Source organism: Rissa tridactyla, chromosome 4 (assembly GCF_028500815.1).
Source record: "Rissa tridactyla isolate bRisTri1 chromosome 4, bRisTri1.patW.cur.20221130, whole genome shotgun sequence".
Taxonomy (NCBI): Eukaryota; Metazoa; Chordata; class Aves; order Charadriiformes; family Laridae; genus Rissa; species Rissa tridactyla.
In genome coordinates, this window is record NC_071469.1 from 51,709,821 (window position 1) to 51,736,439 (window position 26,619).

The window sequence follows — 26,619 nt, forward strand, 5'->3', positions numbered from 1 at the left end:
AAGACTTTTGACCTTTACTAGCTCTAGCAGAGTGCAAAAGCAATCCTATCCATCCAGTACAGTCAAGCTATAAACAACTCTACTATTAAAAAATCCTAGGAATTTCAGCACAGGAATCAGAGCTGACTTCAACAGTCTTGTTTGTCAGAGGAACATGCTAAAATTGCTATTTGGCACACAGGTGACCATGTGGAAACAGGAACCCAAAGCACTTTTGCGTGTGACCTTCTGAACCCACTCACAAACAGTGTACAAATGACTCTCATCCACTGCACTTGAAAAGCTGTGGATGCAACAGGTAAAAAGCAGAGCTCTCTGGCAACGCTGCAGACAACAAGGCAGCTGCACTTCTCCTGTGTGCTTCACGGAGCACACGGCTGTCAGTTTGGGAGGGTACGCTTTGGTCTTTGGTGACTCCTTCCACGACACAGACACCCAGCCGAGTTAGCGGTAGTGGAGGGACCTCCAGCAGGACATGCTAAGGGCCTGGCAGCTCATGCCACCTCCGTGACCTGTGGTATCTCACCCTGCTTGCAAGAGCTTACTCATCTTAGCCAAAAAGCCATACATTTATTCTGGCAAAAAGAAGTCCACTTTCTGCCATTTTTTTGGACTTGAATTCCCCCCAGTAAAACAATTTAATTCTTTTTCCTGCAGAAGCCTATTTTCTGATGTATTCACCGTCACCAACATGACAAAAGGCTACCAAAGGAAGCTGTAGCGAGTCAGTGAGAAATTTTTAATGGCTGGGGGTACTTTGTCTAGGGCTCAGTCCTCAGTTAGGGTGAGTGTCAGGGCGGAGAGAAAGAGAAAGCCAGAGTTCCCAGCAGGGCGCAGGAGGAACGGGGCTGCCAAAAGATGGGTAAGCTGCAAAAAGAACATGCCTGGGGCACACTTTTCACCTGAGCGATGATCATAACAATTAGCAAGTTGCATGAATAAGTTCACATAACAAAAAAGAATCCTGCAACCTTACCAAACATTGTTATCAGCTAAAGGAAGGTGACGGTTTTGCAAGAATTCTTTAACAGAAATATAGGTTTTGGAGGGAAATATTAAGTTGTCGGGATCTCCATTCAAATTTTAGATTTGTTCAGCAGAAATAAATGACTACACATGTCAGGCTCTGGAGAACAACAACAACAACAAAGACTTCCAGGAAAGAACAATGTGAAAAAGAAAGGAGGAAGAAATCTGGAATGGAAAAAATTACAAGGGGGAAAAAATATGAAGCCCACTTACTCTGTAAATATGTTTCTGTCTGAACAATAAAATCATGTTTGAAGTGATATTGCACTTTAATCCTTCTGAATGCTTTCATTGTATTAATAAAGTACTTCAATTCTTTATTTTTCAACCGATAGCTCAAGGTAATTACCTCTCCTATATATTGCATGGAAAAATTACAGCTGGTCTTTAATACTGTGTCATTTTAAACTAATACATAATTAAAAAGTATATACACATATATATATATTAGGGTGTCATACTTGTTTTCTTGTGTTTCTCTCAAGAAATACAAATTCCTTCTCTATCTTCACTAGAACATTAGGTTTCAATTTATATATGCTTCCTGAGCACTGTGGACACAATTTTCCAGCTACTTTGCTTATAAGTTAGTATTATTGATGCTTTCTACTTTCAGGGATTTTTTTGTTTTACAGCTATGTCAGCAAACAAAATATGCATTTGTACACCTTTATGGGCAGCACAGTTCTATCTATTAAAAATAGATATATTAATCATCACCCTGTAGTAAATAATTTATAATGCTCTTATGAATGTATTACCAGTAATTCCATGTGCTAAATAGATTGCATCATCTCATTCTTAAGGTATCTAAAAAAAAAAAAGCTTAGCTTCATATAGTTCTGCAGATGTTTCAATTATCCTCTCAAATTTTCCCTTTTCTTGTGGAAGAGAGAGACTTTAAAAAAAAAAAAAACAAACAAACAACCACAGCTCATTTCCCTTCTCTCTGTCTTAAAAATACATGGAAATTTTACTTATCTGTCTTTTCCTCTAAAGTCACCGGCTTAGAAATGGATTCAATTCAAACGTTACCCTCTGAGATCAAGCCAGACAGGTAAATTTTCATTAAAAAGTTCTACAGGGTTCAGGGTTTGCTGACAAATCAATACCATCTAATAAACGCAGCAAGCAAGACCAGATCAAGACTCACACCAAGTGAGACGGAAGGGCGCAGTTATTTGAAAAAGTTCAGCTCCACCTACCGCCTCTTTGCAATGACGGCTGAACTGGGCACTTGGGGAGGCAGTTATTCCCTCCCCTCCCCAAAACAGCTTTCCCTGGATCCCCAGGGTGAAGTCCTCATGCTACTGTTGGGACAGCACAGGCTGCTCTGCACTCACTGCAGGTGCTGCAAACCCGCCCCCTCTCTCACTACAGTGGAGCGTGCACTGCAAGGGAAACAAAAGCCCCAAGTCAAACCCCACATGTACATGCAGTTGAGAAACGCGGGGAGAGATGTTTTGCAGCAGAGAGACGTGAGGTGGTGAAATCTCACAGGTTGAAACCCCCCCCTACTTTTCTCAGTGCAGAAAACCACAATAGCTGTTTCAGGTATCGCACCAAGAAGTGCAGCTAACACAAAGCCTTTAAGTAAGTTTCCAAATGAGTTTTGGAAGACAGGATTCAAAGCTCCAGAAAAATCACTTTTCATTTTTTATGCGGCAAAGGCCCTCCCATAACGTGTGTGTGCTCACTGCTCTTGCGAAGTAAGCTGCGCTGAAATCATTGGGAATTAAAAAAAAAAAAAGTGAAGGCAGTCACATGTCATGCTGTAAAACATAAACACTTTCCAGGTAATTCTCTTTTTTTCCCGGCACAGATATTTTCCCCTTCCCCTCCTCTGTTAGAGAAATTGAGGCGAGTTTCTTCATCCGTACCCAGAGGAGCAATTGGAATTCCCACAGCACAATGACTGAAGGTGGAAGCTGTCCCAGGCGCAACAGCTGGGGCTCCTCTATCAAACCAGCAGTGCCAGCAAAGCCAGGCACCTTCTCCCTCGCTCCACCTTGTCAGGAGCTGGTCATCCCCAACAGGGGCCATGGAGATCCTTGCTGTGTGGGCTTCCGCTATGCTCCGGGCAAAATGGTACACATCTGATTTTGCCAGAGGCAAATTAATTGTTGCCTGTCGGGAGCACTCTGCCAACAGCGTGGTCGCAGTGACAGCCTCCGGGCAGAACCCACAGGAAGGATTTTGGGGCAACAGCCCTGCCACTGGCACAGCTTGCTCCGCTGTGGATAGTACATTCAAGTAGGAAGGTGGTGAAAAGCAGCTAAGTAGTTTTGGCAGCAGCTCCACAGACAACATTAAGGAGGCTCAAGCCATCACAGGTGACTTCATATCTTGCCTGAAAGCTGTGTCCCTGCAGTGTAGCAAGGCACAAAGGAATTCTACTGCGCATCAAAAAATATTACTATTTCCCAATAAGCCACTACTCTTGGCGGGGGGGGGGGTGAGGAGGAGTTTACAGAAACACACATTTAATTACAGACATTAAGCCACATTAAAATTAACAGATTAATACTAGTTCATCAAACAGAAACATAGTCTGGAACAGGAGTAAAATGATCCAGGGCAAACTCAAAAAAATTGATCCCATTTTACTGGGTGAAAAAATCAGTCATTCTTCTACACATTACAGCATTTCTTAAATGCAGCCCCCTCTCCTAGCCAACCGAGGTTTTGTGTTCTAGTGTTAAATCACAGTTTTACAGGCTCTACAGGCACATCGCCATTGCTTCTTGGATAATCCAATCTTAATTTGAGAAAAAAGGCATCACTCAAACTTACTTGGCAAGTATTTTCCACGAAGTTATTGCCAGTTGCACACAAACACCTACCTACTTTTTAGTAGTGTTTTACAAAATGCAAATCTGCGTGAGCTGCAGCACCTCGTACCTGGACCATCCCCTCCCATCCTTTTCGTTTCTCTAGAAAGAGGGGAAATAGTGACAGAAGCAGAGAGATCACTTCAATCCTATGTAGAGAACAAATGGCAAGATAAGTACGAAATGACACCCTAAAACGGCTCTTCTAGAGACAGCCTTTTCAAAACAGATAAAAAAGAAAGCCGGCATAAAGAGAGCAAGTGAGGCAGGGAGAGTAAGAAGGAGAGCAGACCAGGCGGGTGGAGTAGGCGGCAGTGCTACAGGCTCGACCATGGGGTGCCAGTGAGGCAGCAGCGATGGGAGAGCCCCACGGCCGGGACCGGCTCTGCGCTAACGAGTCACTGCTCCAGGCAGGAGCCCTGCTTAGCCAGGGCATGGCACGCCAACCCACACTACGCTTTCAGCGATAGCAAACAGGCACCGTTTCAAGTGAATCACGCACGTCTACGGAGCCAATGTGCGCAGGGCCTGAAAGCAGGTCTCCCTGCTGCCTCTGCCACCCAGGACTAGGTCCTCGGCTCGGCTCGCAGGAACGGGGCTGAGCTGCTGGGTGACCCCATCCATGATAACGAAGCTGGGCAGTTGCCATGGAGTCTCTGGAGCTGCTCCATGAAAGCTCAGTCCTAGAAAGTGCCAGATGAAGCAGAAGTAATTAACTGACCTGCATCAACAGGGGTTCCCAGCCACTGAGGACAGAAATACAATAATAAAGACCAGCTTGACCCAAAAGAGTATTACAGACATACAGCTGAGCTCTGCAAATCACACAAGGGTGAATTCTCTCCCCCTCGTGTGGTGGCCAAGCTGCTGCAGCCCCTGGCAGCAGGCATGAGGCATCACTTGGCCAAAGAGCTAGCACTGCCATTAACCAGCAATAACCACCACTCTGATAACATACACAACTATTTCCTTGCCTTGCTATGAAACAGGTAGAAGTAGAAACCTGGTGCCAAGGAAAGTAATGCCACATGCACCAGGTTTTTCTCTTTGTAAGCAGGAGAGAGAGACAGAGACATTTTCAGCTGTTAGCGTGGCTTTACAAAGCAGCCTTTCAAAGGCTGCAACCATCACGAGAGTTGCTGGACAGGCAGGAGTCCCAGGAAGACATGCAGCAGGGACTACATTGGTATTACATGGTGCCACAGTAAAGGGAAGAGTGCACGTTGGCCCCTACTACTGCAACTGCCTTGCCCAGATGGCTAACCTACGGCGAGGGGGACTCTGACCACAGTAAGGTTCACCGCTCCCACTTCTGACCGCTCTAGAGGGAGAGGACAAAATCAGTTTGGATCCAGGCTTGCCTTGTCACTGCTGCTGCTTACTGTCGCAGCTACCCATTATCATCTTGCTATTTTGACTTTGCTCAACTCCCCAGCAAAATGGGTGCTCGCATGTTGCGGTTTCAATTGTTTTGCCTACACACAGAAAGCTGGGCCTAATTCTGAGTCAGGACCTGTTGCCTCCCGTGGCTCTCCACTGCAGCAGGCTGGAAATTGTGTAACAGCTTTGCTTCTGGTTTTAAGACATCAAAGCTCTCATTGGATTAAATGAGGAAATACAGTCCACTCGCCGCCCCTCATCTACCAGCTCTGGCAGTGCAGGCAGTAGATGTCAAGCTGCAGAGGTATCAGCTTTGGGCATCTGACTTTCTGCATTTGCAGCCCATGGGTGCTGGGAGACGTTACAGTGCCTGGGAAACGTTACAGTGCCTGGGAAGGGATCGTGTCTCTCCACCTTGGGAGCAGACAGTCTGGAGTTAACGTGCGCAAACCGGGCAGTTCTGCCACAGTGGCTAGCTGTGAAATAGCTAGCATTTCCATTTTCCCCCGTGAGTTTCAAGATTAACAAGCCCCCCCGAGAGTGAAAAGAAGCAGTTTATCCTTTCTAAAGGTTTTGTTTCAGGCTGTTTGCAGCATCAGGAAGATAATGCATCCATTTATCAATGCTCACTAGTTTTATATTTCAAAAATTTTCTCTGCAACCACGAGGGTCAGACAGCATGAAAATGAAAGGAGCTTATTTGAAAAATCTTACAGCTGCCCCAGAGAAGTGCCGATTGCCAATACACCCTGTTCCCCCAAAATGCCAGCCTCTTACCTTCCATGGTCATAGGATTCCTCCCTGTTGTGGTTCAGCTGACCACCAGAGAACTAACCCAGCAGGGAGAGCAGATGGAGCCCTGCTGGGTTACTGAGCAGAGGGTACAAAGTGCCCCTTTTCAGCAGCAGGAAACAATCAGACCAGTTCATGGGCAAAGCCAGAAAGTCAGTACTGGAAAACCTGGACCATGAAGAATTGCTTTAAGGCAGATCTGCAGCAAATATTACGAGTCCCAACTGTCTGGCATTTACACTCAGACTCCGTTCCAAGGAGATGGCTTGTATATATAATAGGGTTGCTAAAGCAGCAGATTTATAAACACAAATCTCCTACAGAATGAAACATCTGAGTTCCCACTGAAACCCTTACAGGAATTACATTTCTCTTTCAAATACTAAACAGACTCAGTAACTCTGGTATGATGACAATTTGGTAGCAGACTAAGACTGCCTAAACCCCAACCGTTTCTTAAGCATTCCTTCAGCAACTTCAGGAACCAGTAATTTGCATAAGTGTTGGTGAAAAAGACTTGTGAGTAATCAAGTCAAGTTGATCACAAAGAGAGATTTGTCTCATTATAAAAGCTCTGCTTCATTTAATCTTAAACAGTCAGTGCTTGGAAAAATTGCACGTGTGTGTGTATAAAATAGACATAATGTAAAAGCCAGAACTCTTAAAACAATGGAAAATTTAATGTAAAAATTATCTTAGTAGCTCCTGTTACAAGGGCTGTGGCATAAGAAATGGAAAGCATTTAAGTCAGTTTATCACATCTCAATATTACATGGTGCAGTTAGTTGCTGCTAGGATATTTAAAACTGCCTAGTTACACATGAGAGCAGATCCTTCAAGGTCCACTTCAATCTAAGAGAACAGTAAACTTGGTTCTCAGATAGCTTTTCAGCGGGCTTTAATAGATGTGGGAGTAAGTCACTGCTTAACGATGCTCTTCCACTCCACTCCCCACCCTGGTGACCCTCCCCCATCACCTCCCCACGTCAGAGGTGACGAGCACAACAAGTCGAAGGAAGTAGCTGAATATTTTATTTTTTTTTTTCCGGGATATTTTTCAGCCAAATCAGCAGCCTGGTTCAACTCTGCTCATTTTGGTGGCAGCAGTATTGCTGTAAATCAGCTGGCATCAGCAGTGAAACTGAACCCACAGACAAATGAAATAATGTTGTCAGCCCTTCCTTGGCACATGAATAGTCTTTTCCCACTCCACAGCCGGTGGATTTTTGAGTAAAGACATTTAGGAGGGAGCAGTAACTTTTATCACTGCCATGTGCTGTCAGTCTAGAATCAGAAATAAGTCTGCATCTTAGCTCAGAGTGGGGAAAAAAGCTCATTTCCTACAATAGCCTTTATCTCACACTTTGTCTCATGGCTTGTCAGCACCAAGAGTTTTACTTCAGGCTAAGTTTGACGGATGCCAAGTTATTCTTTTTAACACTGAGCAAAAAAAAAAAAAAAAAAAATCTCAGAAATTAAATTTGATCCCCAGTGGCTTCAGTGGTAGAACAGCAGCTGCAGGTGAATTCGTACATATACGCTGAGGTATTTGCACAAGTGTGAACAGAGAGACAGAAAAACAAACTCAGAGGTCGGCGCAGCCAAGCCCTTGCACTGCACGCTCTCCCAGGCGAAGGCCACAGGTCTCAGCAGCAGTGCAGTGCTGAGTACCTACTTTGCAATTGTGGCCTGCGGATGAAGTCGTGTAGCCCTGCCATTAGGGTGAAAGAGCACATTTTTTGCTCCTGCTTTTGCAGAAGATGGTGCTGGTGATCAGATGTTTCTCCCAGGAAAAGATCAGATGCCCTTGGCTTGCTAAGAGAGACGCAACACGGATATCCAGCCTCCAGCAGTGAGCAGGCTGTAGCCTAAGCAGTCCCTTCAGTCGTCAGCTTTACTACTAAGAGATCTAAGGAATCTCAGGAATACCGCTAGCCCCGGCGTGACTGTGACAGGCTTCAGGTTTACGGTCTAGAGGAAGAGAACCACACTCCCAAACCCCAGCACTGGGAGCCATCCGGTCCCCAGCAGTCATCGGCTCTTCTTGTGCAGCGACACGATGCAGCTGTGTCTTACTCAACGCTGGAACCCACGCAGGCCTCTTTCAGTACATTCTGAATTTTCAAAACCAGGTAACAGTCATATGTCAGCACCTCACATCCCTCAGGACTGAGCTCAGCCCCACGCTCCGTTGAGCCTTACGGGTGCGTGAAGTTGCCTCTGGACATTTTCTGCTTATTCCAGCCTTGCACCATGCCTGACACTGCAGTACCTGGGTATCCGATCAAGACCTGTCAACTTTCAGTTCGCCACATATATTTAGTTGCAAACTTCCATCTGCCTGTTTTTAAATTAGCAGGAGCAGTAGCAGATTTCCACTGAAGCCAGGCAGTTTGCACTACAGGCTCACAGCCTTTCTGCCGGGCTGCCACCAGACCCCACTCACGGTCTAGGAAACGTCCCAGCAGCTGCATCTTTCCAGTAAACGACTTATGCAGATAGCGTCTAAAGAAGTGAAACCCTTGAGACAGGAGTTTGCTTCTCACTTGATAGTACAGCGTGGGTTGGGGTTTTTTGAGGCATGTAATCTAATACTGATAAGAAACACCACTAGCCTTTTTTTTTCCCCTTTCTGAGCCGTTAGTGAAGTACACAGCAGCATCAACCGCTTCAGAAGGTACTGAAATTTTCTCTCTCTTTCTCACTCTCTCTCAAAGGGAAGAAAACCCTCTTGTTTTCGGCAGCCACCCTCTTTTTTTAATCAACACTACACCAAACAACTTACAACACTGAAAGCCATCAATGCGCTCTCAAAATCATCCAACACACTTTCATGTGGTTACATTTGAACCTCTGTGTATCTGAACGGTATCGGCAAAAGGCAGTAACACTTATTCATGTTTATGATTGATCAGGTCTTCCCTCATCCTTCTTTTTTCACTTTTTGGCAGGTTGTATTTATATTTGTGGGACTAAAAGGCAAACAGTACCCAGGTTGATTTCCTGCTGATAGGGACTTCCTTCTCTGCCCCCACTAAAACAGACCGCCATTATCTTTTCTCTTCCCCTTTGCTGGTGCCTGTTGTAAAAAACCTACTCCTGAATTCTCTATACTAGAGAAATAGGGTGAAAAAAAACTATGAAAAGGTATCCCAACTGACTTTAAAAGTTCAAGTGAATTCTTCTTGACCTTGCCAGGCTACTAGCATCATTTCTTAAGTGCAAAGGAAGATTATCCCTAATTTAGCACATACACCCATAAATATGATTACTCCCGAGGCTGTATGGCCCACATTAAAAAAGTCCAGTACCTCCATCGCCTTCTATAGCAAAACAAACATGAAACTTGTAGGCTACGTGCATGTAAAAAGGGGCCTTGATTTTTTTTACAGGCTAAAAAGCTGACGAGAGCAAGCTTCAAAATAAAGCAAGCAAATAATGTAATACCTGAAAGTAATCTGTGATGAAGGATCCAAGTTCACTCTTCAGCAGCCGTCTGTAGACAGAAGGAATGCAGCCATGAAGGAACAGCTATTGCTGGTCATTTCTTACAGGTATATCCGCACTTTACTACCAGTCATTCCAAAGAAACATGAGTATATGCAAATGTGTCATTTTGGCCACAGCTAGATTTCTTTTACATTTAGGTATGTATTCTACAAATGCCCACAAAGGTTATTCTCAAATTATGAGGGAATGACACAGTTTCCTTGAAGTCCTCTATTTATAAGCCATACACCTAGAATAAGCAAAAAAAAAAAAAAAAATCCAAAAAACCAAACCCAAAACATTTACCCCCCTGAATGCACAGAAAGTTGGGGAGACAACTTGAAGGTATTTAGTTTGAAATTCATCATTTTTTCTGCTTTTTGTTTAAAAAAAAGATGCCTTTAATTTCACTGAAAATAGCGTATCATCTCCCTAATGCTGTACTTCCTTTTCTCTTGGAAGTAGAAGGTGGGAAAATAAGGAGAGGAGCAATGAAGTAAACACAAAAGCAGAAGCTGTGGCTTCCCCATGACTACTGCGTTAAAAAAAAAAAAAACTGAAAAAAAGTATATTTTTCAAGAAAGATATTCTAGAAATTTAACGAAAGGTGTTTTAAATACAGGCAGGCAGAAGTCACTCTAAACAAGAATTTCTGATAAAAACCGTTGGATTTTAAACCAGACTGTAACAGAAGTTTTAAATTCTAATACATATTTATATTTCAAAACTCCAGTATCAAAATCAGGATTGTTTTACATCAGAAGAAGCATTAAAAAAAAAAACAAACAACTCTCAAAGTTCAGAGTATTTGCACTTTCAGCTTTCAGTGACTGTATCAGTAAATTCTGCCTAAAATTTAAAAGGCACCCAACAATTCCCATTGCAAAACATTGCATTTTTTTTGTGTTCTAAGAGTTCTGCCTCTCACCAACGTGAAGTATAATCAAGAGTGCTAAAAAATGGCATTTAAATCAAGGACCATCCAGTTCTCAGGCTGGATTGTTACTAACAAACCGCACCACTTTTTCCTAATCTATGCTGAAAGTGGATTTTGACAGCAGTCTCACTCCGTAACTATTTTGTTTCTACATACATTCGCATGCCAACATGCCTTTACTCTCTCGCACGGAACGGCTACATTCACCCTGCCCATCTCAAAGAACATTTCTATTTCTGTGAGATTGATAAACCAGATTAAGTTCTTTGGGGGCCTATTTGCCAGAAGGTCCTGCACCAGCTTCAGCAGAATCCAGGGTGCTCTCCACCAGCTGATTGAGGAGCCCAAGGCAGGGCTTCACCTCACGCAGGTAGACCAGCAACCCGAGGCTTGCACCCTAGAGAGAACTCAAGGGAGGGGTCTCCTCCTAATCACAGCCAGGTCACCTCCTGCTTCCTGAAATCCCATCTCCCGAAGGCATTTCTTACATTTCCTCTTGCTGTGACAACTGACTTTCAGAGCAGTAAAAAAAAAAAAAAAAAAAAAAAGTATCTAGTGATATCAAATCACAGCAAGATAAAAACATGGTGGCAGCAATCCAGAGCAAAATGTTGCCACCTGCTCATCTCCTGGTCCTGTCATTACTGTCCTACTTCAAAACCCTCCTGTGTTTCCCACTGTCAAATAGCTACGTGCTGTGCAGAATCTGTGAGTCATTTAAAGCACTGTGTTGGCTAACTTCCAGCAAGGACCTGAATGGAGAGCTACAAACAAGGAAAACGCACCAGCTTGGCCCAATGGCACACAAGAGTTGGCCATCTGACAGGTCTGGCTTTTTGCCCACTCTCAAGCTAGAGGTTCACCTTGTGCACAGAGAGCTAACACATTGTGTTGGGAGCGACATCAAAAGTCACAGGCGAGAGGCTGCAGGTGTGCATGCAAACATACACGCAGATGTATCTCCTTTGCTCCTTAGATGGGCCTTAATGAGTTACTTCAACATTAAAGTGGTCTATTTAGAGAATGACATTTGGAAACGTAACCAGTGCTCAGGGCACCTGCAGGAACATTAATCATCTATTTCAAGGTGAGTGCTTCCAAGTGCTGCCTGGGAATGCCTGTCCATGGAAGAGGGCATTTCCCCTCCCACCATCAGCGCTGCTTACAAAGCATTTCCTGTTCTTCACCCAGCTCTGGACAGTCTAGATCCGCTTCAGCAACCAACGTGAAGAGAGCATGTTGCAGCCCCTGGGGCTATTCTGCCCAGCGTAACTTCCTCCCCGCAAGGCTGGGCAGGAGCACCTGCTTGCACTGGGAAGGGAAAGCAGGCTGCAGCCACTGCGGGGGGGCAGCAGCCTGGCAGGCGATTCACAAAACCCAAAGTCTGCCAACAGGCTGTGGGTTAGGGTATTCCCAAAGTCTTATGACATTTGTTTTTCTTTTCACATACAGAAATACTCATCCCATGGAGAATTAAGACTGTCCCAAGTGCTTAAACCTAACTTGAAGGCTTCTGACCTGAGCACACTGAAATACCATTAAAGCATGAGACACTGCCCTCGCTCAGCTCTCAAAAGGAATTATATTAAACTTTCACCTTTGGGACCAGACCAAGTAGTGCAGAGTCTCGCGCCCTGTGAGCTGCATTTATTTTGAAAGTAGGGAAAGGGGTGGTTTAGACTGCTGCTTAATACGTGCTTAGCCTCGATTGCCGTTTGAATCTTGGCACTCAGCAAAAATGCAATAGGGATGAGGGGGGAGCATATAGAAGGAGAAGTGGAGACCTATAGGACAGCATTCATAATGAATGAATATGGCTGTAGTGGGAAAGGGAGAGGGAGGAAGAACTACATCCATGAGCTCTGACCATGCCCCTCTTAGCAGCACTTGGAGCCAAGGCAAGAGTACATTGCTATTTACCTGCACTACAGTCCTATCTATTGCTAACCAAACTTTCCAAATAATCAGAATGAAACCACAGACAATCATGAAACCTACTTTAAAAAAAAAAATATGATACTTTTAATCATCGGTGGCATCAGTGTTAGAAAACGTTTATTAGGCTTTTAGGTTTTTTATCTTCAGGGTTCGTATTTTCATGTCTTGCTCTGCAATTACCATGTGAAGATTAGGCTTTTAAATGAAATGCTGTGTTTTGCTTTCATTTTATACACTCTGTGGTCCTGAGAAGCTTGGGTTTAGAAAACAGATGCTACTACCATCACGAATGCCCTGATAAAAATGTGTAAAAAATAGCCAGAAGAGGTAAACTCCCTAGGAGGCAACAAAATCCTTATAATCTAAGTCAAGACACATCCTGTCCTTGTCAAAGCTACACATCCACACAAGTCAGAGAAACGAAGTGCCCCATGCCATTCACTCCATCCAATAGCAAAAAATAATTTAGTCTGAAACCCCAAAGCTGTGCTTATGTTTCCTTCGATCCCTGCTCCTCCCACCAATATCCTCTAGCTGCGGTTCTGTAGGGGAACAAAATCAAGCAAACACCAAACAAGCAGCAACAGAAATCCCTTTTCATGCATTTCAGCAACTTACCTGATATTTTCATTGAGGGTGTAAAGTTCATTGCTCTGCAAGCCTCCCCCTTTGAACACATTTATCACTGCTGTTTGAACACTGCCAACAAAGAAATGATACAGTAGAACATCCATAAATAACAGCCACCAGTATGATTTAACACAGAGCTCAATGTGAGCTAGCTGCCAAACGTTAAGTGGTTACAATGGGGTAGAGAGGTTAATTGCACTTAAATGCTTCCACTCTTTCTCCTCTGGGAATTACCACTCTCATTTACCTACCTCTCTCATGGGAGACAGAGCAGAGCCAACCGCAAGTTGTGCCTAGTGTAAGCAAGGGAAAATTGTTACGGGGACACTGTTCACAGAGAACACGTTCACACTGGATATATCTTTAACACAACTGTTTAGGGGATCTCTGCTGCGTGCTGCAGGCTAGTTGCTATGAAGAGGCATAGACGCTTGGCAATATCTGCCAAACACATCACGTTGCATTATCCAGCAATGCTAGCAGGAACCACCCAATCTGCAGCATCTGGCAGGACCCTGGCTGTGCTGGAAGGCATTCTGCAGCCAGCATCACCTCAGTCAGACCCAGCTTTAAGCCCTGTGACTGTTGTAAGATGCTGTTGGAGGATCTTCTAACTCATACTTCTCTCACCAGCACAGACGAAGCCATAAAGCGACTGCATACAAGATGGTTTAGCAGGACTAAAGAATTGCCATGTAACAAAAGGAGGTGTCATTCCCTTAACAGGCATTCCCTTCTGCGGGCCTGTTATGGCATTTGCACGCTTCGCAGACCTCAGCTCACTATCCTGGCACAAAACTGCAATGTTTTAGCCAGGATACTTTTGTGTAATAGTAGTAAACTGAGCAAAGTCAGTGAAAGGGGTCTGCAGAGTGCAGAGCTGGTGCAAGGTGGCAGAAGGGAAGGTGGGAACACCCACTTTTGGTAGCAGCAGACCATTAGATCAGATCAGGACATCTGACTCTTCACCCTACACATTGTTTTTCCAGTTGCCATTGCTGCATGACACGCACTGCAGACAGGATTCAGCTGTCAATAGGAAATGCTGGTAGAAGCCACAAGCTTAGCAGTTGTCAGAGGAACTTGCCTGTGGTAAAAGCTTCATAATATGCAAGTACATGTCTGTTGCGCATTAAGAAACTGGCCTTTATTGCAGTACTAGGAATGTGTTTTCCTAAATGGTACTTAAAAGATGCAACTATTAACAAAGAACAATTCTGGTTTACTTCAAGACAGTACCTCTGAACAATGTTGGCCAAAACCAAGGCTGAACAATACTAGGTCTAATTTTTTCACCTCCACGGAGGCTTTCAATGCTGGCAAAGCTTGGGCATGGCAAAAATTCATGCGTGCTTATAAAGAGACAAGCTTAGCCATAAATGATCTGCAGGACAAAGATCAGACGCTCACGGCCCTTATCGCGGGGCTGCTGCAGGGGGAGAGCTCAGGCCAGGTGGGTCCTGCTCACCTGTTCCAGGCAGAGTTGGAGCTGAGCTGCAGGGCCTGCCGAGCTGCCTGGAATCGTGGCAGGTCACTGAGGACTGGGGAGCTCATGAAGCGAGGTCGGGGCCTTCTGAACGAACCCATCTTGTGGATCTGGAGAGCAAATAACGGAGCTACGGTGAACCCTCCAGTCATAGGGCCAGGTGGAGTTGGAGCAGGGCTGTCAGAAAGTCTCTTCTCTTGAAGGTCCAAGAGTCAATCTCAGTGATGTCAACGAGTCTTCAAACCTAAGAACTGAGACTGCAGCAAAAGCGGAGAGTCAGCCTTGGACTAGCAGTTCTTCATAGCATCAGGTTGTGACATGGATATGCATCGCAAGGCGGTGAAGGAACAGAAGCAGTCCTGCAAAGCGAAGAGAAAGGAAAAGAACAAGACAGAGAAGAGAAGGGAAGGGTATCATATCCCATTAATAGCAACTTTGGGCAAATCTTCTAGAATTCTTGAACAGCAGCCCCTTTTCCTATCCTGCCCCTTAAATAATGACGCAACACAGCTAGCCAGAAATACAAGCATGATCTTTCTTTCCGTTTCAATTAGCAGAGATGTAAGAACAGAGGTGCTTAAACTCTTTTGCCAGAGACACTTTACAAGTACCTTTAAATATATATAGCCATTCAGCCTGTATAAAATAATAGAAAATAAGAGAAAATAAAACTATCCCACTGTCTCACCAGAAAGGAAGAAAAGATTAACAATGGAAGAAAAGACAAACAAAGACAATGTTTCTTTTTTTTTTTGAGAAGTGTTGTGCAAGTGAATAAACCCACTTGTTATCAGTCCATTACAAAAAGGATACAATAGGGAGTTTCTGCAAAAGTGGTCTGAGAACCAGATACTTTGAGAGTAAGCAGGACTTTTATGTTTGTTTTGTTTTCTACAGAATGAGAAGTAATTGCTAGGCCAAATACAAAATGCTCGTATTTTCCACTCTGATCATCATCTCCATATAGATGAATACGTAGCCCCAAGTAAACCACAGAGATAGAAGAAGTTAGCTCGGATAAAAACCACAGAAAAACTTTGGCAAAGCTTCCGTGCTTCAAAACCTCCCCACTTCAGATGAATACAAGCAGGAGATGTAGATGGCAGATTGGAGAATGGAGATGTGGGAGAAAGGAGAGAGGAGGGGAAAAAAAAGCAAACTAAAAAGTTGTGTAACTGAGCTGCACACAAAAGATGTCAAGCAAAATCTTCTCTTTTCCGCTACATCTTCAGCATGAGGTGAGAAGAGCCAAAGAAATGTGCGTCTGCACAGTGCTTCTAATTTGACTAATGCTCAGCTTCAGGAAACTCTTTCCACTCCCCAAACCGTAATTAACTCTTTTACATGTAAGAGGACAGCTTTCTTCCCAGCCAGCCAGCCCCATTTCACTCTGAGCTCGCTTTGCTACCCCACCTCCGCATGGCCTTGTCACATTCTGATGAACCACCATGAAGCCCTCGCAAGCCTTTGCTGTGCCACCAACACCACGTGCCCGGTCACCGATGAAGTTAACGGAGAAAACACAGAGAAAAAACCCTAATTTTTTAGGCACTGAAACATTCAGTACTATCATTCTTGGTGCTATTCAAGAAATAAATACGGTTGTTATTCCCCTGCAAGCTAAATACAGCTTTCACAGATCTTTGTGGAAATGGAACATAGATACAAGTGCAACTTTTTTCTGTCTTTAGACAAGTCCTGGCTGTCTCTAGAGATGACAAAGCCCAGACAGTCTTTCATGACATAAGCTTAGCCTTGACTGTTGTTGCTTGGAAGTGCAGAAACCTGTTGATTCTGTAGCTGCTCTGTTCCAATTAAAAAAGAACCACCAGATAATAACAGATCATTTCACATTGCCCACACATTTTCAATCTGCCAGCAAATTTCTTTATGGGCAATTGTAACCACGTCAGAAATCATCAGAGGAATAAAGCTACGACACCTTGGAGAGCCGAGGGCAGGCCTTTCTCACAACATACCGAAAGGTGTCTGGGAGGCAAAGCCTAAGTACAACGGACGTTTCTGTTGCAAAACAAGTGCTTGTGCCAATGCTTGTCATCCCCAAGTTCCAAAGCTGACAGCGTGAGGGGCTGAAGGAGTGACAGCTCACTTCTCCAAGCAGTGCAGTAAAATTCCTAGCTTAACGATTTTTACACAGGGAAAGCAGCATATATTTTTCAGAGCTATAAAATGCAATGTGTTACTTTAGATCAGTCGTGGGCATTTAGCAGGGCTGGAAAGCGGTGGTTAAGATGCCTGTGCTAGCCCACAAGGCTCCTCCTATCACTGTCCCAGGTGCCATAAATGCATCTTTCTCCCCAGCAATGCAATAATTTTATAAAGCTGCATTTATATTAATTTGAGTTAGATTAATTTGAAAGCTTGAATTCAGAAATGTAAATCAGGAGAACAACCTCTCTGCCTTCATATACCTATATTTAAAGTTTGTGTAGGAAATTCTTTGGCCTGTTCTGTGTGAGAGTTAAAACACCACGACCAGGAAAGTCTCTCCTGAGCGTGGGCTATGGATTTATGAGACAGCAGAACCGTGGCATTACACAGGGCCCCACGACAAATTTCCTGAACACTTCTTACCAAGGGAATGTGCTTGTTTCTGCTCACGGAAACATACACGTTGTTTTTCTTAATCTCTGTTAAAGTCACCCAGACAGATAATAACAAGCTCTGGTCTGCGAAGAGCAGATAAGACACCCCTCTTCCCCCTTCCTCCCCCAACCCCAGTCTGCAATCCCACGTTACTGTCAAGTCAACCTTACTTTAGGTTCTCATCAGGAATTTAAGACAAGATCTTCAGCCTTAGGACCAGATTCAGAGTCTTATTTTAATTTTTTCAGTATTCAGTGATACAAATCCATCTTATCTAAACCGGTAACTGTTAAACGGCAGGCACAGCAAACTGTTACTCTGAAGAAAGGCGAGCCACCAAATGGTATCCAAATGTAACTGACCCTCAAGTTATCAGAACTGGAAATGCCAAAGTCTGTGAGAAGGACGATCCTCTCCCCATGCCCACAGTCTACTTAAACTATTTTCAGAGTTTTATAAAGCTCAAAGTAACAGAGCATTTACTAGAAAACAGACTTTTGGCACAAGTAGTTTGCAGATACTGTGGACCTGAAGATACAACAAAGCACCCAAACCCAACCAAATACTTCCATCAGACCAAGTTTTCCTTTCACAGCAACTAATTTCCACTGAAAGTTTTCCCCAAAGCAAGGCGGCCTTGTAAATACTGCTTCATTTTTGCAGGGAAGTTGAATTAGCAGTTTGTTGGCAACGTCCACGGTGTGCATTCTCCAGTGTGCAATTTTTTGGCTTTTTATTGTGAGAAACTATCCTTGTGGCCAGAAAGGCATTGATGTAGTTATAGGTTAGTAAGAAGCCCTCATAGTATTCAGGCTACTTTAGCTATTGGGAATGAATAGTATTTAGCAAAATGCTGAGTACAGCAAAGAACAATTATTCTCTTCAGTTTGTCGTGAGAACTCTCATAGAATTTCGTAGAGATATTCAGAAACAGATACTGCCTTCCTAGAGGCCTTCAGTCCAAACTCCCTCACATCTACAGTCTCCTCTTCCTAAGCTTAGAGTGTTTTAGAAGGCTACAAAACAAAACCTGCTTCTAATAATCATAATCTCATTATTTATCAATCACAGAACTAGAAAAAGTTTTAGAGAGAAGCAATTATTATTTTTCCCCTTTTATAGAGAGTGAAGGGAGACACCAGGGTGCAGCGTGTTCAGCCACCGAACAACACTCTCCCCATTGACTATAAAAGGCACAAAGACCTGGAGACTAAAGTGCGGTGACAGCATAAGAAATACAGCCACACCGAGATAATGCCTCACTGCTACATGCTCCAGCTGCTGGGGCAATGCTTTTCGTGGCATCAGGGCATTGCAAACTGCTTGCCAGCTGACGTATCCTAAAACACTCCCCTCTCTCCTCATCTCGCTTAATGACCCTGTGTGTCATTTTTGGCAAGAAGCTTGACATAAGTAAGTCAGAGATAGGTATTGCTCTTCCTTCCCTTCATCTGTCCTACCCCTTGGCCATTTTTTTTCTTCGTATCCTTGATTATCATCTCAAACCCCAGCTATCAAAACCCTCTAGACCTCTAACAAAGCAGATATGTCATTTGTGTAAAACCCAGAGTGAGAAATGAGTGCTTCAAGTGAGCAGCCTCTTCAGAGCTGGAAGTCAATGTTCTCAACTGGGGAGGGAAGCAGGACGATGAGTCAATCTGACAACAATGTAATTTCATCCACTTGTAATTCATCACATCTGAGTAAACACTTTTAGGATTAATCTGAATCTTTAAAGAGAAGAATCAAGCATGGAGATAAATCCTTTTCCAATGTATGTAGACACAGGCATTTATAAAAACATTACAGTCATCAATCTAGGAATTTTTTATCATTTGTTTTCTACTAGCCATGAAAACCATCAGAGAAATTATTATAAAATGATTTCATGAAAAGACCTTTCCTTCCCAACAGACCATAATACATCTGACTCTCCGGAGAAAAAGCAAGATCAGGCAATATACCTCGACCTCTGTCTCTCCACTAAAGAAAGAATAACCCAAAGAAAAAGTTGGCAGCAATTCCTCCAAATTATGAATCTTCATGATAATCTTGAGCCAAACAAACAAAAAGCCCATGGTAACTGAAAGTTTACAAAAGAACAGACCATTTTAAATTTCTCCGATGCCTTCTCTCAAAACTCAGAGCAACAGCTGCTAATGGAAGTGACGGGGCAGAAAAATCTACAACTTCCTTAGAGGAAAACTTGCATGGACACTACTTCACACCAAAAAGCCACAAGTCAAAAAGTAACTTTAAACCAGGTGGCAAGGGAGGGAAAGGGAGAGTGGAGAAATCACAGGATCTTCAATTTATCCATCTCCCAGGTCTCCTGAAACAGAGCAACAGAGAATGAGGGGTTATCCAGATATAAGTGATGTTTTGCCATTTAAACTTTTCTAAGTGGTAAAAAACCATCCCCTCATTTATTTGCTATGCAGTGATACTGAGAAGTGGAAAAGCAGCCCACAACCTGTAACTTCAGGTCTTTTAGGTCATCACAAATACACCTGCATATCTATGAACTTAGTTTATATTCTGAGAAAACGCAGACAGCATTTGCCACTGTTAAATTTACAACACATTCAGTTCCTCTTCTAGCCCCCAGTTGCTCAGTTTCTTAAAAATAAACAAGGTGTGCTTTTCAGAAGGAGAGAAGGTGATCAAATCAAGATTTATTCAATAACTAACAAAGTTCCTTTCTGGTTAGCACTGATCAGAAGCTGTATCTTAGATGTAGGTCAGAAGTCACTGAAAGCAAGAGTGTCAAAAATTTTGGAGGTAGTCTGGGGCCCAATCTTAAGTCATGGTCCTTCCTACACCCTCAGCCTTTCATGCCTTCACACCTTTGGAAATCTGACTCATGAAAATTTTAGTGCTTAATTCACAGCCCATCAAAACCAATAGGAATCTAAATATTGGTCTTAATATGGTTTGAGTCAAGCCCTGAAACGGCAAGGAAAAGTGTAGATACTTTCTCTTGCGAGCAGACCCTCACATAAGGAACAATATATCTCCAGGTGTGCTCACCAGGAGACATTCCCAATTCAGGAAGGCAAATGGATGAGTGTAAGACCAGCCTTCAGGTCTGAGAATCTTGCCAGCAGGATTGATTCAAGTTGCAGACTTTAAAAGACAGCCTCTTCCACCTATATTGTATTAATGCCACTTGTTTCTGAAAAGCCACCAACAAAACCAGCTCAGAAATTTTGCAAAGGGAAAGTCCCATGAAGCTAATATCAGGGATCACAGGCCACAGGCATGCCCCTGCTCCTCAGCACAAGGGCAGGATCCAGGTGGGAAGGCCTTCCACCTCCCAAGACAGGATCCTATTCACCAAAAAAATATCCCTCTAAGCTCCTTTAATGGGGCTTTAAAAATTATTCATAGAATCATAGAATTGCCTGGGTTGGAAGGGAACTTTCAGATCACCTAGTCCAACCATCAACCTAACTCTGACAAAATTCCTGGGAGTTGGAGAGAACAAGGATTCATCTGGTATACCTCTCCTTTCCAAAGCTGACTCAATACAAAATAGTGTCAAATTTTTTTTAAATTATTATTCTTTTGCTGGGCTACCCCACCATGAAGGCAGCAACTTGGTGCCCCATAAATAGTCTGCAGTTGTTCTGCTGGCCTCACCTGTCCTTAATTAAACTTGATAGATTTTAACTATCAAGATAAAGTATGTAAAAGAATTGACATCAACAGAATATGGGGAAACAGCCCTCTCAATACAAAGTGCTGGCACGCTGGTATGTACCCACATCTCCAACAATTTTACTGCTGCTCTTTGACTACCCAAAACAAGAGCTCACATTCCCTGTCTTCCTAGGATACAACCATCTCCACAAATGAGACCCCAGCATCCCTGCCTTCCTCCCCCATCTTTTGCATATTCCCATTTCAAATCAGACACACATCATGCCTTTATTTGTAATACATCTCAAACAAATTCACAAACAGATCTGACTTGGTTTTGGTAGCAGAACCATGTAACATTTGAAAAGAAACTCAGTGGTTTCCACTTAGTTATGCTTTGAGTTACTGAGGTTAAAGCAAACCTGAAACTCAAAGTGAAACTCTGCTTAGAGTGAGAGGAAATATATGAGAAGAGGAGCGGGAAAATCCTTTGCTTATATCCCTCTGCAATTCAAAGACCACTGCAACCCCTTTGGAGTTGATGGCCAGTTAGAAGTAAGACTGCTACTGCACATCTATACACATGAAAATATAATTCCTCATAAAAAAAATGTAAGAAATAGTAATGTCACAGAACAAGCCAGTTCAACATGAACTAAAGAGATCAGGTCATAGTAAAGAACATACAGAAAAAGAAATATTTTGTAATATAGGAGTAGCATCTAAGATGACAAAGTTATTCTGTTCTCTACCACAGGTTTTCTGTGTTATTTTAGAAACATTACTTAATTCTTGGGACTCACATCATTCAAAAATGGAGAAAATTGTTATGGCTATTAAATGGTGCCACGTGTTTGCAAAATCCTCTGAAATGCCTGGGTGGAGAATAGAGAACACCTCAATAGAATCACTTAACTGATCAGTACGAAGCTAGAGAAAAATTTGAACTAGATGCACTAACTACTGATTTAATCTTGTTGAAATGAATTGCACTCCCTGTATAAGAAACTACCACATCAAAAACCTAGCTATGAAAGGCAAGAAGCAAAAACGTAGCGGAGTTTCAGTGGGGAAAACTGATAAAAACTGATAAACTTCATAAAAGTGATGGACTGGATTGGGGCTGAAAAAATACACTTACCTCTTTAGTTAAATAAAACCCCCATCTAATAGAGAGGAAGAAGGAATAAGAGAGGGAAAAGTGGAGATATATCACCATTTTCTGATTAACTGAAAGTGTTAGGGTTTCTTAGGCATTCCGTAAAGTTGTATCCATGACAGCTACAGTAACCATCCTTTCAAAATGAACTCAGTGCAGTGCTGTCCTAATCCACAGCGGCTGGCACAGATTTTTTTAAGCAGCAAGCTTAACTGCATCTCTCTTTTGAGTTTCACTCACCAAGACGTAGCTCACTTCAGACAGCAGAATTAAAATCATCATTGCTTTGTCTCCAAATCTATAGCAAGGCTTTGGTCAAGCTGTTACACTCTAAAACCCGTAACTGATTTAATAGCAAAATGGTACTCCAAGGAGCTCAGGCCCCCAGTTCAGTGGCCTATGTTATTCCCAGGCCTACCAGTCTTAGACTCTTTGATTACCGGAACGACTTTAAATCAGTACAGCTACATGGGAACAAGCCATAGCATGAAAACAAGAAAAAAAGATGACACACGCATAAATAGTTATTTCCTTCCACTGTCAGGAATAGCATTTAATAGCTGCACTAGTAAGTGCGTCCCTACTGGAGCAAAACAAGCCAGGAATGTATCACTTGAATGACACAATTATGAGTATGCTATCAAGCTTTTTGCTGTAGAAAAGGCCTTTGGATTGAACTGACAAATGTGTTTGCAAACCCAGAAACTAATTTAGCAGCTTCAACCTGTTTCCAATAACTCCCAAGTAGCATCTGCTGCAAAATTCAGGAAATACGTGTATTAACTCGTTCAGAACAAACTCGAAAGTGCATTGAAAAGCCTGTAGAGATCACCGCAGTTTTGTGTAGCATACGGAGAAGCTGTTGGCTTGTATTTAGAAGGAATAAAAACCATAGCTGCTCAACAAGTAAACAGTTCATACGCAGTAGTTACATGAGCAGCAGAACTAAACCAGACCTGCTCTCCCACATCACGCTCCCTCCTGAATTTCACACATGCAGGAGGGGATAACTCCTACCAAGAGCCCTTCCTGCAGCATGGGCTCTAAAAACATTTTCACAAAGCTCAGAGAAACTTTATCCTTTTAGGCCTTTCCTTCCTTGGTTAAACATGGTGAAATTCACAAACTATTCATGAAGTTACAAGAGGGGAACAGACAAGGGACAGCCACAGAGAAGCTTTCTTAAAGATGCCAGGCAGAAGCATGAAGGGGCAGAGAACACAGTTTCAGAAGCTAAAAAGTCCTACCAGTCTAAATGTGATGATGTTTAATTTTCTAGGAATGTGAATCAGAAAACATGCAGGATACGCTTCATCAAAATCAAACAAAACATCAGCAACTGCAATTATTTTAGGAACTATCTCTGCTGCAACTAGAATGACAGTCTATCATCTTTGTTCTTTCTTGCACTTCATACTTATTCCTTTTTGTTTCTTTTTTGGTTTTGCATTCCTGTTGTTGTTACTAAAAACATAAGTATACCCCACATTTTTAACCCTGGAGCTACAAAACATGGCAGTTAAGTAGCCTGCTTACACATCACAGCCCATCCTCAGCCAGCTCTAGTATAACCGGGTTTTTGCTAAAATCCTCAGCACAATCTTCCATCCTCTGAGTTGCACTTGGCCCCATCTTGTGTAGTAAGAACAGGTTGTTATGCCTTACTGAATAAGCCCTGGAACCCAGCACATACTTGGTGTGTATTTATGCTTCAATTCCCATCAGCAGAAACAATGACTACAAAAGGCCCTAAGTTATCGGGGAAAAAAACCTCAAATGCTACAGGATCCTAGAAAAGTCACATATGAAAACTAAACTCGTTGAAAATGAGTGACAGAAAGGATACAACTGTAGTACTTACTTGCCTGCTACTTCTAAGCCCTTGATGATGCAGTCAAGTCCCATTCCTCCACTCCTTCCATAAGAATGGAAGCTACATCTACTTATTTCTCAAATAAAAAGTTAAATATCTCACCTATTCTGTGTCTTTGGTTGCTGGAAATTTAAAGAATTGAAATTCTTACAAAAGGGATTGAGGAGTCAGCAAACACTACCTGTGCTCCAGATGAACTTTGAAAGTGAACGTTGGAAGTCTTATCAGCCTCAGCTGACATCAGACAGCCCATAAACATATTGCATAAAAGTAATTAAAAGAATTTTATCCTGAAGACAAATGAGAAACTGTCACCTTAAACTCTGCTGTAAAACTGCAAAGGGAAATATTGCTATTAAATTGACATGGCAAAAAAGACTTCTATATGGGCTCGAGTGCACTTGAAGTTCTCTGCCCGCCCTTCACGCTGCCAACTTGCAGGTACCATCCATGTAGAACCCAGTGCAGTGCCGTGTACCTGACTTGACAACTATTTCAATCAGAGATCCAGGACACCCCCATCACAGACAACCATGGAATAATCCACCTCTGGAAAAGTTTCTTCCTAGCTTCACCAAAAAGCAGCTGCTTTTCAACCCAAGTCCAAGAATTTTCCTCCTTCCAATATGTTCTAGAAGTCCATGGCACCAAAATCTTAGCAAGAATCTGATATGTTGTCTATGAGCTGTGTATCAAGGGCGTACATTGTCTTAGATTAATGTGAAACTTTCATTGTCTTTTGGAACACAGGTTTTAGTTCAGTACTTGTTACAGCTAAAAGAAAAGCCGCAAACCTTCTGAGGGAATCTCTCAGCACTCTGCACGCTATGTGACAGGTCAATCGATCACGATGATCTTGCTTGTCTGTAAAAAATATAAATAACTTTAATAGGAGAAATTTAATCTAAACAGGAAAAAAAAAATAAACTGTAAGTGCTTTTACATCACAATTCTCCACTTACCTACATAGAAATGCCATTAGATTTGGGTTGCTACCATAGACCGTGTTCTCAAACCTACCGTCCATCACATGGCTGTAAAATAGCTGGCATAACTTACTGCACGTATTTTCAGCTATAGGTCATTTTTTGTCGCCAAAATGCTAACAAAGCTCTTCACAGGGGTCAGAGGACAGAATTTTATCCCTAGCTAGGTGGTTTCCTAGTTTCAGGAAAGCGAGTTTATCAGGAGAGCACAATGTCTTGTCTCCACTGAAAAAAACTACGCAGCCTACACATAAGCTTCTGTGTCTTGTGCACGCTGCCTGACTGTGAAATAAGATCTATGGATATATATTAAATACACATGCATATACAGCACTATATGCAAGACGTAAACAGCTCTTGCACACTGATCCAGGTACTCATGTGTTCTGCATAACCGAACTCTTTCATACCACAAAATTGCAGCACTGCCTATAAATACTCTCAGCACTTGTTGCTGACAAACAAAAAATCCCTCTAGTTGAGACAGCCCACTTACATGAGCAATTCATCATATGACTGGAAAAGGCAGAAAAAAAAAATAGCTGTGCTTTGGACTATTCTTTTCAGCATAGGCAGCCAGGAGCTGCATTGACTGGGGTCACTGCTGGCATGACGCGCAGCCATAGCCGATGTCCCACGGAGGAGAACGTGTCAGGGGGCAGGTTTGGCAGTCGAAGGAACTGAAAAGTAGGTTATGTCCACGAAAATGGAATGTACTGTAAATATTCCTAGGGCAGAGAGGCTCTGAGTGCTTGCTGGGGAAAGACGGGTGGCATCACCAAGGGGGAGAGGCTCGAGAGAAGAGGCCTGCCACTCACGGCTTTTGTCTCCTCTTGCAGTGGCTACACGCTAATTCAATTTATTTAGAGAAAGAGAGGAGAAAACTCTCTTTCTCTTCACCCCCCTGTTTCAGAATTATTGTGTCTCCTGGGGGAAAGGCTTAGACCGAGACATTTGATTTGGAAATGACTCACCCGACAGAGCTACGGAGCCGGAGGGTCTATTTTTAATATTTTCAAATGGAGAACTTACCCAGGTTTTATGCCTGCGCTTCGCTTCAGAGGCACTGCCGGGAGAAGGGACCCGGCTCAGCCCGCTCCCTTCCGCAAGCCGCCCCCCGGTAAACATCCCCTTCGCGCCGCCAATGTCGCCCTACGGGTGCCAGCATCGCTGCCAGCCCCGGCGCCTCCGCGGGCAGGGGCAGATGCGCCCGGCCGCCGCCGAAACCCCCGCGGCCGCGCAGCCCTCTCCGAGCGGAGCCCAGCGCCCGGCAGCGCCTCCCGCACTCACCCCCGCCGGGCCGCGGAGCGGGCGGCGGCGAGGGGCGCGCCCCCTCCGCGCCACTCCGCGCCGCTCCGCCGCCGCCGACCGACCGACCGACGGACGGACGTGCTGCCTCTTCGCCGCGATCTGGCGAAATTTGCCACCAACCGGCCAGGATTATACACTTCCTGGCTGCCGGCCAGCCTTTATTTTTACAATCTGCCTCTTGCTGGCTCCTCCCAGCAGAGACAAAAGGCGGCCGCCCGGGCTGCGGGCAGAGCAGAGCCGAGCCGGGCCGGGGCGGGCGGAGCGGGGCCAGCGGGGGCTGCCTCCCCGGGCCTCCCGCTCCGCTGCGTGGTGGGGGAAGCCCGCCCCGACCCGTCCCGTCACAGTCAGGAAGTTTAAATTCTTCTGACCTTTAGCGAGAGAAAGGCAAAGGAAAGGATGGAGGAGCTCCGGAGGCCCTGCCCGGGGCAGGGCGGCCCCAGGACCGGTGCCCGGTCGCCCCCAGGGCTCTCGCCGACTCGGCCGAGAGATGCTGGACCTACTGCCGGCTGCTGGCAGGCCTGGCTCGGGG

At 43.8% G+C, this 26,619-nt stretch overlaps 1 protein-coding gene across 4 annotated transcripts in view; it reads right to left on the reverse strand.

Moving 5' to 3' along the window:
* PRR5L (proline rich 5 like) overlaps positions 1–26,386 on the reverse strand; it is a 43,807-nt gene extending 17,421 nt beyond the window's left edge. Inside the window, exons 1-5 of one of the 4 annotated variants that reach the window (XM_054198690.1) lie at positions 26,070–26,386; positions 24,588–24,657; positions 14,495–14,769; positions 13,015–13,095; positions 9,480–9,528 (exon numbers count right to left, since the gene is read on the reverse strand). In XM_054198690.1, coding sequence (XP_054054665.1) covers positions 9,480–9,528; positions 13,015–13,095; positions 14,495–14,664 — 300 coding nt within the window. In that variant the 5' untranslated portion in view covers positions 14,665–14,769; positions 24,588–24,657; positions 26,070–26,386. The other 3 variants (XM_054198689.1, XM_054198692.1, XM_054198691.1) reach the window with 3 other exon arrangements.
* Positions 26,387–26,619: the final 233 nt, after the last annotated feature.